We start from the raw sequence: 19,000 nt of genomic DNA, 5'->3' as shown, positions 1-19,000 counted from the left end.
TATGTGTGTGTGTGTGTATCCTATATAATAAAGAGGCAATATGCTAATTGACCATAACATCCTCACAAGATGGCAACGCCCAGTCCCCTCAGCCCCGTGGGTGGGGGAAGGGGGGTGCGGCAGGCGTGTGGATCCGGCCGCTCCATGCACCTTCTGCTAGAGTCTCCCAGTCCCCTCAGCCCTGCCGGCAGTGAATTTTTATGCAACCATTACCTTTTTAAAAAATCCTTACCCAAGGATATGATTATTTCTTTTAGATCATCTGTTCTTGGGGAGCAGGCCTAAGCCAGCAGGTGGGCATCCCCCAAGGGTCCCAGACTGTGAGAGGGTGCAGGCAGGGCTGAGGGAACCCCCATGTGCATGAATTTTCATGCACCAGGCCTCTAGTGTGTGTGTATATATATATTGAAAAGATCTGCATAAACTTAATACCCAAGGAGGAGATGCAAACAACATGTTGCCTTGATCTACAGAGTCTATGCAACCCAGCCAGGAATATACATGTAAGTGCATTATTAAATAAAAGTATCTGTGGGTTTACTGTTAATGATGCAAGCAGAGGGTTTGATAACTATATCCAGAAGTTGGGAAGAAGAGCTAAGGGGTTAGGTCAACTATAATTGTGGGAGGGAGGAATGAATCCATTATATAGCAGTTTTGCATATCAGCATTCCTACCATGTTGGAATTTTGACATTTTACAGAAATACTCGACAAGAAAGCAAAGAGCTTTTTCTGCAAACAATGAAATTTAAAACCCGATGAGCCAAGCATGACTAAGTCTTGAAAGGTGACAATAACTAAATAAAAGCTGCCTTATATTTGTCCAAGTAGCTTAGTAACAGTTCCCAGAAGGTTTCCAGGCCTTAAATCATTATACTAGGTTTATTAGCATTCACAGCAGCAGCAGGAAGACACAATAGCAAGAAGAAGGGAGTCATAGCGCTGCACCCTACATATCACTAACAGCTCAACTTCTCTTAGGTATTGTTCTCTACAAATAATTATGTGAGTTTATGAATCTATTCAATGCAATGAGCTTCTATAAGAGTTCATGTGTTGAAGCATCCATTCATCCATCCATTCAACAAAGATGTAATGCACGCTTCCTGTGTCCCAGGCCCTCAAAGTATGGTGGTGAATGAAGAGGCAAAGTCCTTCCCCTTCCCCAGCTCTCAAGCTGATAAGAGAAACAGGTAATAACCTGGTAATCCCACAAATGATTAATTAACTGTTAATATTGTGACAATTGTTCTGAAGAAAAAGTGTAGGGTGCTAAGAAGGAAATATAACAAGATGAAATGGTGAGTGAGTTAGAGAGTCTTTCATTCTTGAAATCTAAGTCTAAATGACCACGAATTCTATTTTTATTAGATAATCTCCATGCAGTTTTTCTTTTGCTGGATCCAGATATAACTGAGGAGTAATTCCTGACACTACCTCTCCACCTGAAGAAAATGCCCATGACTGTCTTGAACCACTGTCCGGGCAACTTTCCATTACTGTGCATGAGGCAGCTAGAGAGAAGGCTTCTATGGGTGCCACTCGCACTTGTGATCATTCGAACACACCGTATTTCTTTCTTTAATTAATTTATTTTTGGTTAATCCTCAGCCAAGTATGTTTTCCATTGATTTTTAGAGAGAGAGTGGAAGGGGTGGGGAGAGACAGAGAGAGAGAAACATTGATGTGAGAGGACACATCGATTGGCTGCCTCCCATAGGCACCCAGGCCAGGGCCGGGGATCGAACCTGCAACCAAGGTATCTGCTCTTGACCAGAATCGAACCCGCAACCCTTCAGTCCACAGGCAGATGCTCTAACCAGTAAGCCAAACTGGTCAGGGCTCGAACACACCCTATTTCTTTTCTGAGCACACACACATTCAGAAAGAATGGACCATGGAAAGAGCTTGGTCTAAATGTTCTGATCTTGAATTTAACATTGTGTGATATTGACTTAAGTTTCTTAATCTCTTGAATCCTCAAAAGAAGTGGTTGAAAGGGGCTACTCAGAGCTGGTGGGCAGATTGAATGAGATAATGTTGGTGGAAACACCCTGCAATTCTGCAGAGGCCTAAGACATATTACTATGCTATCGTCCCTCCTGCACGTCCTGTTGTGACATAGAATTCAACAGTCTCTTGTGTGACTATGAAAAATAAAAACCAACCAACAAACCAAACAGAAAACACACTTCTTTTGAAAGACCTCTTATCTTGAAAAAAAAATAAGATAGGTGAGGGGGTATTTAGTTCAGTTAGTTGCAATAATCTAAATAAATATTCCTTCAGCTTCATCCAACTGAAAATAATTTTGATTTGGCTTCATTTTTAAGTTGTTAAGTTCCTTATTCCTTTCTGTTAAAACCAACACAGGGAAAAGAACATTTTAATTTTTTTCAGCCAACAGATGAATTCTTTTCCCAAAGGATGGTTTGCCTTTTATGAAACCATCATGAACACAGATATCTGCCTGATCAGAAGACAGTATTCCTGAAGCTCCGACAGCAAGCTTCTGTTGCAAGAATGTTGCACGGCGCTGAAGGACATCAAGACATGAAAAATGAATTGGGAATCACTGGTTCCATGGAAAATTCATAAGAATTGTTTATTTTTGAGAATTATTTATTAGGGTCCTAGGGTCATCTGAAAGCATCCCATTGCATGAATGCTAATGGCATTATTCATATTGCATTTTAGTAAAATATTGGTGCTGTATAATTATTTTCTATTTCTTATCGCTGACTGATTAGGTACTCTCTGAGTCTCCTGCGTTTACAGTTTCAGTAAGATATTTCTAAATCAGTTTTGCTCGGCTGTACACACCATGCACACGTCTGGATGTTTTGCTTTCAAGTGTTTGATCCTAACTCAATCGCAACCTTTCTGAGGCTCTGAGCTGCTGGCCTGCTGGCTTTTACCTCTCGGGATTCAATTATACTCTAATTGGCAGGAACGTGCAGAAAAGATATTCAGAAGTGAATTTGCAAAAGCTGGAACTTGGCACGAGGTGATTCCATTGACAGTCAAGGGAAACGTACAATATCATCTTTGCTTCTCACTTACTTGTCTCACCCTCTTTTTGGAGCTTCCGACTCGAAAGATCCCCACTGTCTGGAGGCCTGCAAACAAGCAAACAAAATCAACAGACCTGTTTTATGGCGTGAAACTCTGGCGGAAGTCAAAATAGAAACAGAACAGAAGGCCAGCCCTGGGCTACAGCATGCAAATTCCATCACTTAATGCGCCCACTGTCACTCTCCAGTACCTACAGGTTAGCCCTATAACCAACGGGATAATTTGATGTTAAACATTTCTGCTAAAACAATTTTTCATGTGCTATGATGCGCTTCCGCACCTCCATATGAGAAAAGTTATGTAACAATTTCTCTTATTATTCAGAATAACTACTTAATCATGAATTTTATATGAATTTTTAGCTCTTTATCAATATTGAAAATAGTTCTTGTTTTACTGACCATACATAAAACATGTACTTATTAAAGAAGATCTATAAAAGGCAGAAACATGTAAAAAATAATATACTTCAAAAAAACACCTGATACAGAAATAATCGCTCTTTAATATTTGGGGTTCTTTTTATCCAGCCATTTCTCAATATATATACAGGGGTGGACCAAAGGAGGTTTACAGTTGTAATGCAAATATATAATTAATAAGTAATAATGCAAGAATAAACGTTCACATACTCACAACTGTAAGCCTACTTTTGCCCACCCCTGCATATATGGAGGGAGGGAGGGAGAGAGGGAGGGAGGGAGAGAGAGAGAGAGAGAGAGAGAGAATGCTACTGTTTTCACTCCATATTATGCTACAAGATTTTTTTTTTTACGCCAGTAAAAATTCCTTGTAAATGTCATTTAAAATGCATGCAAATACTTTATAGTATGAATATGCCACAATTCACTTCATATTCCCCCCTGCCTGGCATATAGGTCCCCCAACACATATGCACTTGTTTTGCATTACAAATGGCCCTATTATGAACAACTGTACATAGGTCTCGGTTCACACTTCTAATTTTCTTAGGATCATATCCTAGAAGTGGGGTTACTGTGGAGGTTGAGAGACTGCTCTTAAATAATTAGCTCTCTTAAAACAAACAAGTGTTATCACACATGAGACATTTCAACAATAGTTCCTTAATATCATTAAATTTCCAGTCAACATTCACATAAGGTTCACAAACTGTGATAGATCTATATGCCTTTTAGTCTCTTAATGGATGTGTTTCCCTCTCTGCTTGTGTTTTTTCCTCGTAACTGGTTTCATGAAGAAACAGCATAGCTCTCCCTCTGTAGACTTTCCCATCATCTGGACTTGGACACTTGTAGTGTCATTAGCATGCTCCTCTCTCCTCTTTATTTCCTCTGAAGACATTTAGAACCAGAGTTTCCTCTGATTCTGGTTTGATTTTGGGGGCAAAAATACTTCATAAGAGGTATTATGGCCCTAGCAGGTTTGGCTCAGTGGGTAGAACGTCGGCTTGTGGACTGAAGGGTCCTCAGTTGGATTCCGGTTAAGGGCACATGCCTGGGTTGCAGGCTCGATCCCCAGTGGGGGGGCGTGCAGGAGGCAGCCGATCCATGATTCTCTCTCATCATTAATGTTCCTATCTCTCACTCCCTCTCCCTTTCTCTCTGAAACCAACAAAAATATATTTTAAAGAAATAAAATATAACATCTAACCTAAATTTTAAAATGATAGTCACAGCTGTGCCTGAACTGGTATATAATACTCAGACTTCCAGTATGTAATAGGATTTTTTTTTTGGGGGGGGGGTCCTTTGCTTAATCTAGTTTTATTGAGGTTCCTCTCTCTTGCCACTGAAACAGTTCTGACTAGTACAATCTTTTTGTGTATTCTTTTATAGTATTGTCACATTATGCGTTAAGTACAAGGCTTTTTATTGGGTTTTCTAAGGATCTTTAGTTAGAAACGACATCCATAAATACCCCACTTATCACTTGTCTGCCTTGTGAGTGGTATCCAGGCTAATTTGAGCGGATCGTGGTGAGAGAGGGGCTCATTATGTTGGCACTTTGATCTTGGGTGGGATCTTGCTTTGTATCTATTTTCAGAGACTTCTGTACCCTCTTGCTTCTGTCATCACTGTGTCTGCCTCACAACTGAGTCCAGGCCTCATTGCTTCTACCTCTCTGGGAGCTTGAAAACAGGATAAGCAAGCTATTAAAATCAAATTCGGAGTTCTGTTTCTTTTTTAAAATATGTTTTTATTGATTTCAGAGAGGAAGGAAGTGGGAGAGATAGAAACATCGATGATGAGAGAATCATTGATCGGCTGCCTTCTTCACACCCCACACTGGGGATCGAGCCAGTGCCCTGACTGGGAGTCGAACTATGACCTCCTGGTTCATAGTTCGACGTTCAACCACTGAGCCATGCCAGCCAGGCCAGAATTATATTTCTTTTTTAAAAAGATTTTTAATTGCTTTTTAGACACAGAGGAAGGGAGAGGGGGACAGACAAACATCGATGTGAAAGCTAAACATCCATTTGCTGCCTCCTGCATGCCCCCTCTACCAGGGATCAAGATGGACATCCGGGCATGTGCCCTGACCGGGAATCAAACTGGTGACCTTTGGGTGCATAGGATGACACCCCGCCAATTGAGACACACTGGCCAGGGCCAGAATTATATGTCTTCATCTGAAAAATGAGCATAAGTATCTGCCTCAAAAGTTAAACAGTGATTCAGTATTAGCTAATGCATATGAACTACAGTGGGGCCTTGACTTACGAGTGTCCCGACTAACGAGTTTTTTGAGATACCAGCTGTCTCTCGGCCGATTTTTTGCATTGAGTTGATAGAGTAATTTGAGTTAACGAGCTCCTTAATGAGCTCGGTCTCGGAACGAATTAAACTTGTAAGTCAAGGCCCCACTGTACTTAGAACAGCGGTCACCAACCTTTCGGACCTCACGGACCACCAGTGATCTGCGACCACCAGTCGGCGACCGCTGACTTAGAATATATCTGTCATCGACTATTATGTAAAGGGAACTATGCCCTCACTGAACGGAGTGAGTCTTCTTGTGCAAAATGGAAAATGTTAATATAATAGTAGGTCTCAGCATGTGTACTTTGGACCACATTTATTTTCTTATTTTCTGATGGTTTTCCGATAGTTGAAATTTCTACATAGGTGAGATATCGCATAAGGGCATTTTCTACACAAGATGAGATTCTTCATTTGGCTGAATTCCTCCAGACTGTTCAGAAATGTCCATTTCTGACATGATTTTCTCAATTATAGTACTTTTCCACTGAGTAAAAATGACTGATTTAGAAAATAGCTACTTAGTGATCAATTGTTATAATTACTATATATCTCAATTGATTATTATCTATTTTAACTCTAAAAAGTATTTATTTATTTACTTTTTAGGGACAGCAAATAACAGCATTTAGATAGCCAATGCTGAATAAGCCTCACAGTGATTTTCCTCAAAGAGAAGATACAGTCTAGGCATTCAGTAGCCTTGACTTAAGACAGTCACTGGTGCCCTAACTGGTTTGGCTCAGTGGATAGAGCGTTGGCCTGCGGACTGAAGGGTCCCAGGTTCGATTCCGGTCAAGGGCATGTACCTTGGTTGCGGGCACATCCCCAGTAGGGGGTGTGCAGGTGGCAGCTGATCGGTGTTTCTCTCTCATCGATGTTTCTAACTCTCTATCCCTCTCCCTTCCTCTCTGTAAAATATCAATAAAATATATTTTAAAAAAAGACAGTCACTGGTAAAAACAGGTGTATGGAGAAAAAAAGGCATAGATCTGGCAAAGAAACGTGACTTCGCTGTGCCCTGCCCCAGAAATGGACGTGATCACCTTTCTCTCCTTTTCATCAGAAACTGAAATGAAAACTTGACCCAGAGCACCTGAATGTCAGGCTTGGGGAATGTGAGTAAGGAGGGCAGGCATACTAGGCAGGAGGCCCCACCCGAAAACCGGCCTAAATCCCAGAAATACCACAGGGTATGACTCTCCATTATATTGTCTCTTTTTTTTCACGTGTGCTTTTGGGGAATTGGGGATGCTTAAGGAATTTTGACCCGATGGTATAGAAAGCATTTGGATGAAATATAAGTGGGGAAGGGTGATGGACACAAATATAGACGGAGTCTAGCTAATTGTCTAGACCTGTGGTCGGCAAACTGCAGCTCGCGAGCCACATGCGGCTCTTTGGCCCCTTGAGTGTGGCTCTTCCTAAGCCTTAGGAGTACCCTAATGAAGTGAATAACAATGTACCTACCTATATAGTTTCAGTTTAAAAAATGTGGCTCTCAAAAGAAATTTCAATCGTTTTACTGTTGATATTTGGCTCTGTTGACTAATGAGTTTGCCCGACCACTGGTCTAGACCAACGGTTCTCAACCTGTGGGTCGCGACCCCTTTGGGGGTCGAACGACCCTTTCATAGGGGTCGCCTAAGACCATCGGAAAACACATATATAATCACATATTGTTTTTGTGATGAATCACTATGCTTTCATTATGTTCAATTTGTAACAATGAAGTTGGGGGTCGCCACAACATGAGGAGCTGTATGAAAGGGTCGCGGCATTAGGAAGATTGAGAACCACTGGTCTAGACCAACTTTGGAGAGAATAAAATGATCTTTGATAAATGTTTATAAGGCTAAAGTGAATCAAACTCTTGCTACCCATTTCAAAAACTGGCAAACAAAGTCTTCTAAAAGAATTGTGTTTTGAAGTTTGCTTTTTATTCATTGGTTTAAAGTGAACAAGATTAATATCTGCTTGATTTTGAACGTGTCTCCTATGGTCCAGGAGCCAGTTGGTCTAAACACCATGGAAACCCAGAACAGAGCCGGGGCCTTGAGAGATGGCCCAGTTGCCTTCTTTCCTTTAGGCCTTAAGCTGCGTTTTAATTATTCTCAAAAGGAAAGTGAATCGCCCTGCTTTTAAATCAGCTTAAAGGAAATGCTAGCTCACATACTATCATTTATTTTCAAAAAGAAAATAAGATACACCAAGTTTTCTTTCACAAAAGCAGTTCCTCAGCCTGGCTCTGGAATCTTGCATGCTTGGAGTGGTATTTTCTTGTTTAGAATTTTTAAAAATATTTACAGTTCACTCGCTAAATCCTTTATAAGGACAATTCTCGTTACAAAAGCGTCTCTTTTTCTACCTCATAGTGAAATTGGGGCTGCGTTTACATATTCATAGTATTTTACTCTTTAGTTGTTAAGCTATTTTTAAAAACAATTCTGTTCAAACAATATTCATTGAACATCTACATTGTGCTCATCATGATACTAAGTGTTGAGAATTCAAAATGACTAAGACCTTTCTCTTGAACTCCGGTTTATCTGCCAAGGAGAAGAGACAGATAGAAAAACACATACACACACATGTACACCGACACATGTATTAATATTTTGTATAAACATATAATTTCAACATAATTAATTAAGTCACTCATATGTAATCAAGTGATTCCCATATATAATGATCTTAAGAGATTTAGCTATATCCTTAATAATTTTTAATGAAGTCCCAGTTTTATTAGAAAGAAAGAAATGAGCATCTTAACAGTAGTGATAGCTACATAATAGCCTCAGAATTTTCTTTGCTTTCCTTTCTTTTTTCCCTTTAATACACTAAGCATATTATTTTTATAGTAAAGCAGCAGTTAAAAACTTTTCTTCTGTCCATAAAATGCATTCTAACACTATATAGCCAACAAATTTAGATTATGAAAATGGCCGTTTGATGAGCCAAGTCTAAATTTCAGTATTTTTAAGTCAATATACTATCTGAAACTGAGTTGCCAAAGGGGTCTTTGTGAAGAAATTTTAAGTGGACACCCTTCCCACGAAAATGCAAAAAGCAATATAGGAACCTGTTGTCAAAAACTATGTATTTTCTATTCTTGCAAGAAATGGTTTTCAAATCTTTTTTTTAAAGAAGCTGGACTCTTATTTTTTAAAGGAAGCCTTATGAGTGACTTCAATGTATAAACAAAGATAAAAGTGGGTCTTCTCTGTTTGAAGGGGATCCTGGAGACAGGCCTAGTCCAACAGATCTTACCCTCCCCTAAATTTCTTGGCCTCAAAGGTTACTTCTGAAGACTCTTGGGGTCTGGGTAGTCTGAATGCCATCAAGTGGATGTTCCCCCCAAAATCTTGGTTAGTCCAGGAATCTCTTAAGCAAACACATCCAAAAGGTATCTTTTTTTTTTTTTAATCCTCATCCGAGGATATTTTTCCATTATTTTTTTCCCACTGATTTTTAGAGAGAGGGAAAGACAGAGAGAAATATTAATGTGAGAGAAACACATTGATTGGCTGTCTCCTGCACGCACCCTGACCAGAGCCCGGGCCGGGGCGGAACCTGCAACAGAGGTACTTGCCCTTGACAGGAATCGAACCCGGGATCCTTCGGTCCACAGGCCGATGCTCTATCCACTGAGCAAAACCGGCTAGTGCCATAAACCATCTTCACAAAGGAAACTTTGGCCCAGAGTTTGATCCAATGAACACAGAATTAAACTGGGTGCTTAAGTAAATGATGCTTGAATTAATGAAAGTCTTTAGTACTGACAGACAGGTCTGCTTACCATGTTTTTCTAGATGTTGACAGCAGCTGTCCACCAGCCTGGGAACCTGTCTGTAAATAGGATTCAGACTGAGTTTCTTATCTCTTGCTTTTTCTTTTTTACTTTGGGCTTCCGCAGGCAAGGAGAGCTGTAAAGCTTCTAGAAGTCGAGACTGATTGTCATCAAGATCTGTAATGGAGTCCACTGACATGGCACCCTGCAAATCACACATAGCCATGAGCAAAGCGTGCAGACAGAGAAGATAAAAACAGCTTCCCCCAGATGCCATCCAGGAATACTTTTACCTATAATTATTTATCATGCTTGAAATAATACTGCTTGATTTAATTGTGCTGCTTGTATATTGCGAGGGGAAAAAAACCAAACATCTTTTGAAAAAGTTAGAAGACGTCCGTACATGGGGTAAGATACTGGCAGTGACAATTTCAACAATAGACAACATTTTCCAAATGAAAGACAAGAGGGCAAACATATAATTAAAATATTTGAACGCAACCACTTTGTTCCTTAAAACAAGAAAACATCGCATACTCAATGAATGAGGTAGTTAGAGAAATCTTGTGAAGAAGAAAATAAAACAGTTTTAGTTTGCTTTCTCCCAGAAGCAGCACAAAGCACTTTCTTAGGGAAGTGGTCCCCGCAGCCACCTGCAGGGGAGTGGGGAAATGAGACATGGAAGAGAAAGCAGCCCCTGACGGGGGCCTCACCCAGCCTATGACCACCAGGGGCAGCTGGAGTCCAGTTGCATGGGGGCCCCTGGGAGATAGTGTGGATCAAACACCCCTGAGCTAGCCCTGCTCAGGTGTGACAGAGCTGAGGTATTTCTACTCCAAGTCTCAAGAGTCATCAATTAAGGGCTCCTCAGTTAAGAAATGGTCACTCCTGCCCTAGCTGGTTTGGCTCAGTGGCTAGAGCAGTGGTTCTCAACCTTCTGGCCCTTTAAATACAGTTCCCCATGTTGTGACCCAACCATAAAATTATTTTTGCTGCTACTTCCTAACTGTCATGTTGCTACTGTTAGGAATCGTCATGTAAATATCTGATCTGCAGGATGGTCTTAGGTGACTCCTGTGAAAGGGTCGTTTGACTGTCAAAGGGGTCGCGACCCACAAGGTTGAGAACCACTAGGCTAGAGCGTCGGCCTATGGATTGAAGGGTACGGGGTTCGATTCCAGTCAAAGGCACATGCCCAGGCTGCAGGCTCGATCCCCAGTAGGGGGCATGTAGGAGGCAACTGAGCAATCATTCTCTCTCATCATTGATGCTTCTATCTCTCTCTCCCTTCCTCTCTGAAATCAATAAAATATATATTTTTAAAAAGAGTAGCTCTACTGTCTAGGGCAGAGGGATAAAATGGACACATATGTAATACCCTTTGTAATACTTTAAGCAATAAATAAAAAAATAAAATAAAAATAAAAAGAGTAGCTCTGATAGGGGCAGGGAGGTGGTATCAATGCCACACTCAGTCTGTGCAGCCTGTCATCTGCCTGGGGGGGCTCCTCTGGCCATCACAGAAAGCCCTCAGCAAAGAGGTGAGGTGCTGGCAGGTGAGAAGGCCAGCTTGCTAGGAATAGTGAAGGTCCAGGGGCAGGGACCAGGGCACCAGCCATGTCTGTGCAGTCGCCCATCCTGAGATGCAGTGTGGAGGAAGAAGTTGGCTGCTGATGTCCTGGGAAGCCTGCACAAGAGGAGAATGCATTTGGGAGGCCAATTGCATAGGCCTAGGTCGGTAGTTGGCAAACTGTGGCTCGCAAGCCACATGCGGCTCTTTGGCCCCTTGAGTGTGGCTCTTCCACAAAATACCACCTGCGGGCGTGCACGTACAGTGCGACAGAAACTTCATGGCCCATGCACAGAAGTCGGTATTTTGTGGAAAAGCTGGTATTTTGTGGAAGAGCCACACTCAAGGGGCCAAAGAGCCGCGTGTGGCTCGCGAGCCGCAGTTTGCCGACTACTGGCTTAAGTTACCAGAAAACTCTAATGTAGAGTCTTGTTGTCATTGCCATATATGGGTTTGGACAGACAGTCTGAGGGACAATGACAGGATTGGAAGAACAATTCCATCATGCAAATTCAAAGGTGGTCATGTCTTCCTTTTTACACAGAACCAAAGCTTTGAAAAAGAGCAGTGGCTCGTGTGCCCCTCTATCTCGGAGAGGTCCTGAATGTTGGGGGTGGATGGAGAAATATGGATTTCAAGTGAGAAGTATCTGGGGCAGCGGTTCTCAACCTGTGGGTCGCGACCCCTTTGGCAGTCGAACGACCCTTTCAAAGGGCTCACCTAAGACCATCCTGCATATCAGATATTTACATGAGGATTCATCACAGTAGTAACATGGCAGTTATGAAGTAGCAACGAAAATAATTTGATGGTTGGGTCACAACATGAGGAACTGTATTTAAAGGGCCAGAAGGTTGAGAACCACTGGTCTAGGGTTTTAACTAGGGCATTAGTCAAAGGCTGGAGGTGACAAAAATTGGGAGCCTCCAGGTGAGAGAAAAGAGAGAGAAGTTCTCCCAGTGACCTGGGAAGTTTTAGAAATGTTTATCAACGGACTCAGCCAGTCACCAACCAGCTTTCCTGAAAACTCAGCTTTCTTCACTTGAAATGTGAAATGTGAAATGCCAAATAATAGTACGGTGCCTAGACACAGCACTCACTAAATAAATGGTAACATATCAGTATTGCTTACATATATATCTGAGAAAAAGAAAGTTCCAGGAAAAAGATTGTTTATGAAACCAGCAGCAATTCACTGGGCCAGGCATGGTTCTCGGCTGAAGATGAAGAGATGAACAAAAACATCCAGCCCTGCCTTCCAGCCTCATGGTCTCATGGGAGAGTCTCCGAACGCAACAGAAGATTGCAATAGACCAGGATCAATGGTGATGTAGAATGTTCGGGATACCATGGGATATATATGTAAACAAGGAGGGGTGCCTGAGAGCTTTGAGAGGGATGAGGGAAAGGCTTTGAGTGGGTGCCAGGTGCCATAGAGCCGGTGTAAATTCTCCCGGAATGGAGTTGTTGACATACCTGGACACAAATGACATTTCCAGTTTTCGCATGAGCAAAGGCTCAGAAAATAACCTCATACACCTTTGGTTGTCCTCGCATTGGCTACAGAGAAAATACTGAACAACTCACCCTCCTCCTGGCCCGAGGAGCTGGTTCCGGGGTGTTTGGCGACGTTGACTCATTTGGTGTTTCCGAGGTGGAGCTGAGAGATGAGTTACTGCTTGACAGTTCTTTGTTTTGTCTTTTACTTCCAAATGGGAGGAGGGAGGCAACAAAATCGGATGCATCCTTTTGCTCGTCCCTCTGTAAGTCCTGCTTGAGCTTGTAGGCCCGGTCATTTGCAATGACTTGGGACAAGGGCATTCCAAATGCCTGCGGGATGAATTCTGGAATCGAAACACATTCATTTTCAGAGAAAGACCGGACCAGTGGAGACTTTCACTGATGCGTGAGACCTCAGGGCAGACATATTCAAATGGCTGTTTTTGGAAGAACTGATTGCTCAATCCAAATAAGAAGATGACTTTTGTGTTGATCAGAGTGGCCAAAGTTTCTATTTCAATAAGGAAAGCTAGTGTGTATAACTATTATAGGCTTTAGACTTCTCAGCCTCTTGTTTTTCTCCACATATCTCAAGTATGGTTGAAAGGAAATGACTTTAGAGAGAAATGTGATATTTTTGATAAAATGTACATAATAGTTTATCCTCATGAGGACACAGTTTTACAAAGAGTTAGTCCTCAATTTATATGTCTGAAGAACCCCCAAAGCTTACAAGGCATGGTAAGACTCTGCATTGATACATTCATTTGACAGGCACTTATTGAAGACCTACTATGTGCCACGTCAAATTACTCAATGGGGAGTACAAAGCCTGTGAAAGGTAGGCCCAGTCCTTGCTCCCGGAAGCTTCCGAGAGTGGAGTGGCGGAGTGCAGAGTCAGATATGTAAATAAATGCAATAGTGTCCATAATGCGCTAGCATAGAGAAATGCATGAAGCAAAGGCAAATTCAATTAAGTAGATATACTTTGAAGTTCCCAGTGAAAGAGCTATCACGTGACATGATAATCTGAGAGGCAGAGGAGCAACTTGGAAAGAAGTCTGCTCTTTTTTCATTGTGTTGCTTGCCACCACATGCTGGCTCCAGTCAGCCGGGTTGGAGCTGTCACTCACGATCTGTGCTCAGGCTGTTCTGCTGACCACATGGGAAAGTGGAGTCCCACCATTAACTATCGGGTGAAGGGCCCCAGATACAATTTGTCCAATCCTCTAGCGAGGAAAATTTTGGAGAAGGAGCAGAATGCAGAAATCTATGGCTTTATTTGTAGATGTACATTCAGTTGCTTTCTGGATCTCTACAGTAATGTGTATACAGATACATCATAAGCACACCAATCTTTAGGGCCAGGCATTTTATTTTTTTATATATTTTCATTGATTTCAGAGAGGAAGGGAGAGGGAGAGAGAAAGAAACATCAATGAGAGACTATCATTGATCGGCTGCCTCCTGCACGCCCCCTACTGGGGATCGACCTCACAACCTGGGCATGTGCCCTGACTGGGAATCAAAACCATGACCTCCTGGTTCATTGGTGGATGCTTAACCACTGAGCCACGCTGGCTGGGCAGGGCCAGGCATTTTATTGGCAACATTTGAGATTCATGATGAAGAGCATTAATGATTAGATTAAATGATTCTTTTAGACTCAAAATTAGGTCTTTTAGCAGCAGCAAATTGGAGGCTAGCCAATTCTTTTTATAGCCCCTATAAATAAAACTAGAGTGCCCTGGCTGGTTTGGCTCACTGGATGGAGCGTCGGCCTGGGGACTCAAGGGTCCCAGGTTCGATTCCAGTCAAGGGCATGTGCCTTGGTTGAGGGCTCATCCCCAGTGGGGGGTGTGCAGGAGGCGGCTGATCGATGCTTCTCTCTCATCGATGTTTCTGGCTCTCTGTCCCTCTCCTTTCCTCTCTGTAAAAAATCAATAAATATATTTTAAAAATTAAAAAAAAACTAGTGATCAAGAGAAAACAGTTGTAAAATGGTTTGTTCTTCGAAAGAAAAAGCTAACATTAAATCAGGTGGAAAGACGCTTTAAAGGTTTTCTTCTTTGATACATGGCACCATTTTTAAAAAATATATATTTTATTGATTATTTTACAGAGAGGAAGGGAGAGGGATAGAGAGCTAGAAACATCGATGAGAGAGAAACATCGATCAGCTGCCTCCTGCACACTCCCTACTGGGGATGTGCCCACAACCAAGGTACATGCCCTTGACTGGAATCGAACCCGGGACCCTTCAGTCCGCAGGCCGACGCTATCCACTGAGCCAAACCGGTTAGGGCAGCAATTCGTTTTTAAGTGGAAAATTAAACCTTCAGCACCTTGGCTTACCATTCTCTATCAACAAACCAGGTGGCATATAATAATCCCAAAAAGATTTTAGGAATTTGTTTTGAGTGATCAATGTGGCCAGTGTAGCAAACTGCAATGCTCCTTATAAAAGGCCACTTCCACTACCAGCAAAGAGAAACCAAATGGGGCCCTAGCAGACCACCTGCTGTGCACCTCAGGTTTTATTATGTAAATCAGTACTCTCTTGTCTATGGGAACAATCAAATAGTCTGACTTCAAAAAGGTTGGGGAGCCCTAATGGGTTTGGCTCAGTGGATAGAGCATCGGCCTGTGGACTCAAGGGTCACAGGTTCAATTCCGGTCAAGGGCATGTACCTTGGTTGCGGGCACATCCCCAGTAGGGGGCGTGCAGGAGGCAGCTGATTGATGTTTCTCGCTCATCGATGTTTCTAACTCTCTATCCCTCTCCCTTCCTCTCTGTAAAAAATCAATAAAATATATTTTTAAAAAAAGGGTTGGGGAAAGTCTAGAAACAAGTGGATGGCCAGGTTGGCAGCTCCACAGAATATTAGGGACAATAACAGCAAAAAGGATACTGATGAATATCTCAAGTGACATGTGTCTGCTCATGCAGGCTTGCTCAGAGCAGAATTTAATATGAGATGGGGACTATTGATTTCTCTCTGAGCCACATTTTCTATACAAGGAAAACCAACCAGTCTCATTTAGAGATTTCTAATATCCCTGGGGGGAAACAGAAGAAAAATGGGTTTCCTTTGGAAATCTGTCACTTTTAATATCTGAGAGTCTGTCACTCTACTTGTAAATTGGAATAACTGAATACAAATGAAACAGATGAAATATGTGAAGTCATTCTCCCCAATTTTTATTTCTCTCTTTTTCCCCCAATCAAGAGCCGTAGCCACCTATCACAGATTTTTATTTCTAATGGGCTTTCTCTCCTGGCTGAGTTTATTCTTTCAGTAATAGCATTCTGATGTAGTCTCTTTAGTTTCTCATTTTTTTCTTCCAAGGGCTCTTACAAGCTTCAGAAAGGAGACCTCCCTGTGCCACTCAACTTGTGCTGCCGTGTCTAGTTTTTGTCAAATTCGAGATGTGATTCCTTAAATATTTTTGCTTTTCAAAATATGGCTATTGTGAAATTGGGGATTTATCACAAGTATATTGAGCAAATTCCTCCTTTATGTGTAAATAAAGAGTTGAGCACCCATGCTTATCTGAGGCTCCAAAGCTCCTCCATCAGCGGATAAAAAGGAACCTGTGATGATGGTGGCTAATCAAGTTGAGAATAGGTCTTAAAACCATAAGGAGATTACCCAAGATGCACTGTTTGGGGGCCAGGAACAAAGTGTCTCGTGTTCCCATCTATGGAATGTGTTCATCACGGAGGCTGCTTCCCGTGCTGTTTTCATCAGTACCAACTGCCTACTCTCCCGCCCCAAGAACTGTGGGGTCAAGCATGACATCTTCTCTGCTCCCTACTGCCATTCCCAGATCATCATCTTCCCACTGTGCGGCAGGGAAGGGCTATTGCAACGTTCCCCTGGTCTCCTGCTCATTGGTATCTTCTATTGACAATGACTTCGACTCATGGTCGTGACCCTCCCAAATCTACCATCCCCCTGGGTGGCTTGGACATCTACTGAAATGGCCTATCTGATCCCCTGTCATCCCATCTCCTTGACCTGCTCTCCTCTTACTTTTCCATGCACGCCACCTCTTTCATCCTCTCCCTCCGTCCCATCCTACGCTTTGTCCTTAGCAGGAGTGATCCTACCTCTGGAATCGGGCTTCTTCTTTCCAGTCTTGTCTCCTTCCAGCCCAAGTTTATGTTTACCCTGCGGTGTGGCAATCGGTTTAAACACACCATCAAGCCACCCCCGCCATGACACTTTGACGGTGCCTCCATCCCCCTGGTGCTGTGGTTAGGATCCACATTCCCTGGGACAAAGTAGTGATTTTTAACCCTTTGCCCTCTAAGTGATTTCTCTTTGATACCAGCAAGAGATTTTTCTAAAGTTCTAAAAGTTTACAAATACTTTTTGGTTGCCAAGCAATTTAACTAAGAGAAATGAAGGGCTTGGAACTATTCTGTAGGACAATATGTCTTCTGTTTCCAGATCGTAGCTATTGTAAATGCTGCTATGAACACAGGGGTGCATATATCCTTTCTGATTGGTGTTTCAGGCTTCTTAGGATATATTCCTTGAAGTGATGCAGTGAAGGCCTGGGGTGGCAGTGGGAGTGGGGTAAATGGAGGAAAAAATGGGGCATCTGTCATACTTTCAACAATAAAGATAAGTTAAAAAAATGCTTTATTGGTGCACCCCACAACCTGTTGATTATAGATACACTTAAGCTTTTCGTGACTTCTTTATAAATGTATAAAACTAAAAAATTAGCGAGGGCAAGAATAAATAAAATATTTACATAGCCTTTTGACACAGGAACAAAAAAAAAAGAAAACATGTTTTCTGCACCAGCATCCGTCTTGAATTAGTTTCATATGGAAATCAAGTCACACGGGCACTGCTTAAGTGGCAGGAGGGATGCAGGAATGTCACATGATCTGCTGTATATTATGGCAAGCAATGAAATAAAATACAGGACATGATTCATTCTGATTGAATCAATTAATTTAGCGGCGTACCAAACATTTAATGAATCACTCTTCATTGGGAAAGCAATTTGATTCTAATAAGCGGCTCTCATTTATTTTTAGATGATCTAACCCAAGAGGTCATTTCGAGTTTCCTGTTTTCCTGGTTTTACTCTTGGATTCAAGTGATTATCATTTTTCACATGTGCAGCTGTTATGAACTCAAATGCTAATATTCCAATGGAAGAAAATATTGTGAACCAACGAACTGTGTGAGACCCGCATGCTGCCCCTCACACTGGTTCCCAGGACTTCATGTTTGGGAAGGATGCCATATAATTAAGCTTCATTTAAGCATAGGACACCTTTTTAAATATCACAGCTACTTTAAATAAGAAAAAATACCATTTTTTTTCCCATGAAGCTTTGTTTTTCTCCCCTTAGTTGGATGGGTGATGTGTCCTTCCTTTGGAAGCATCAGGACCTGTTTTATTTCTCCCCAAGCCAGCTCCCTGCGCAGCCTTGTAGAACACTGCCAGGTTCTCACTGCGCCTATATAATACATAAATATGATTTGGTCTGAAAAATGCCCAATGGCCCAGTACATATTGGTCAATTACTTACCCTGGCCCTTCCTTCCCTGCTCACTTCCATTCTTGCGTCCTGCTGTTTTGTGATATAAGCAAGCACACATACATCTCTCTCCCCTGAGAGAACTGAAACATCTCCCACAAAAATGCTCATCTGCTCAGTACCCGTGGTCGGCAAACTGCGGCTCGCGAGCCACATGCGGCTCTTTCGCCCCTTGAGTGTGGCTCTTCCTAAGCCTTAGGAGGACCCTAATGAAGTGAATCACAATGTACCTACCTATATAGTTTAAGTTTAAAAAATGTGGCTCTCAAAAGAAATTTCAATCATCGTACTGTTGATATTTGGCTCTGTTGGCTAATGAGTTTGCCGACCACTGCTCTATGGGAAGTAAAATGTTGGTTTTCCATTCTTTAGAATTCTGTATCTCCTTTTATTCCAAAGCAGGGGTCCTCAAACTACGGCCTGCGGGCCACATGCAAATACAAATATTGTATTTGTTCCCGTTTTGTTTTTTTACTTTAAAATAAGATATGTGCAGTGTGCATAGGAATTTGTTCATAGTTATTTTTTAAACTATAGTCCGGCCCTCCAACGGTCTGAGGGACAGTGAACTGGCCCCCTGCTTAAAAAGTTTGAGGACCCCTGTTCCAAAGAATCAAATGTAATGACCCTTTAGCATGGTTCGAGATATGGGTATAGAGTCTGGGATCGATGGTGTGGACTAGGTCTTGTCCAATATTGACTACAATGTGTTTATTTTTTATACCTCCAGTTTTATTTCCTTCCAAT

General features: G+C 42.0%; 1 protein-coding gene across 5 annotated transcripts in view; it reads right to left on the bottom strand.

Moving 5' to 3' along the window:
* ARHGAP6 (Rho GTPase activating protein 6) overlaps positions 1–19,000 on the bottom strand; it is a 502,460-nt gene that overhangs the window by 59,031 nt on the left and 424,429 nt on the right. For 4 of the 5 annotated variants that reach the window (XM_036305304.1, XM_036305307.1, XM_036305306.1 and 1 more), the window contains exons 4-7: positions 18,026–18,172; positions 12,772–13,028; positions 9,621–9,816; positions 3,066–3,121 (exon numbers count right to left, since the gene is read on the bottom strand). In XM_036305304.1, the coding sequence (XP_036161197.1) occupies positions 3,066–3,121; positions 9,621–9,816; positions 12,772–13,028; positions 18,026–18,172 (656 nt within the window). The remainder of the gene's footprint in view (positions 1–3,065; positions 3,122–9,620; positions 9,817–12,771; positions 13,029–18,025; positions 18,173–19,000) is intronic. The other variant, XM_036305305.1, reaches the window with a different exon arrangement.

This window comes from Myotis myotis, unplaced genomic scaffold (assembly GCF_014108235.1).
Source record: "Myotis myotis isolate mMyoMyo1 unplaced genomic scaffold, mMyoMyo1.p scaffold_m19_p_4, whole genome shotgun sequence".
NCBI lineage: Eukaryota > Metazoa > Chordata > Mammalia > Chiroptera > Vespertilionidae > Myotis > Myotis myotis.
The sequence above is the reverse complement of the archived record's forward strand: the minus strand, read 5'-3'. Positions and strand labels throughout refer to the sequence as shown.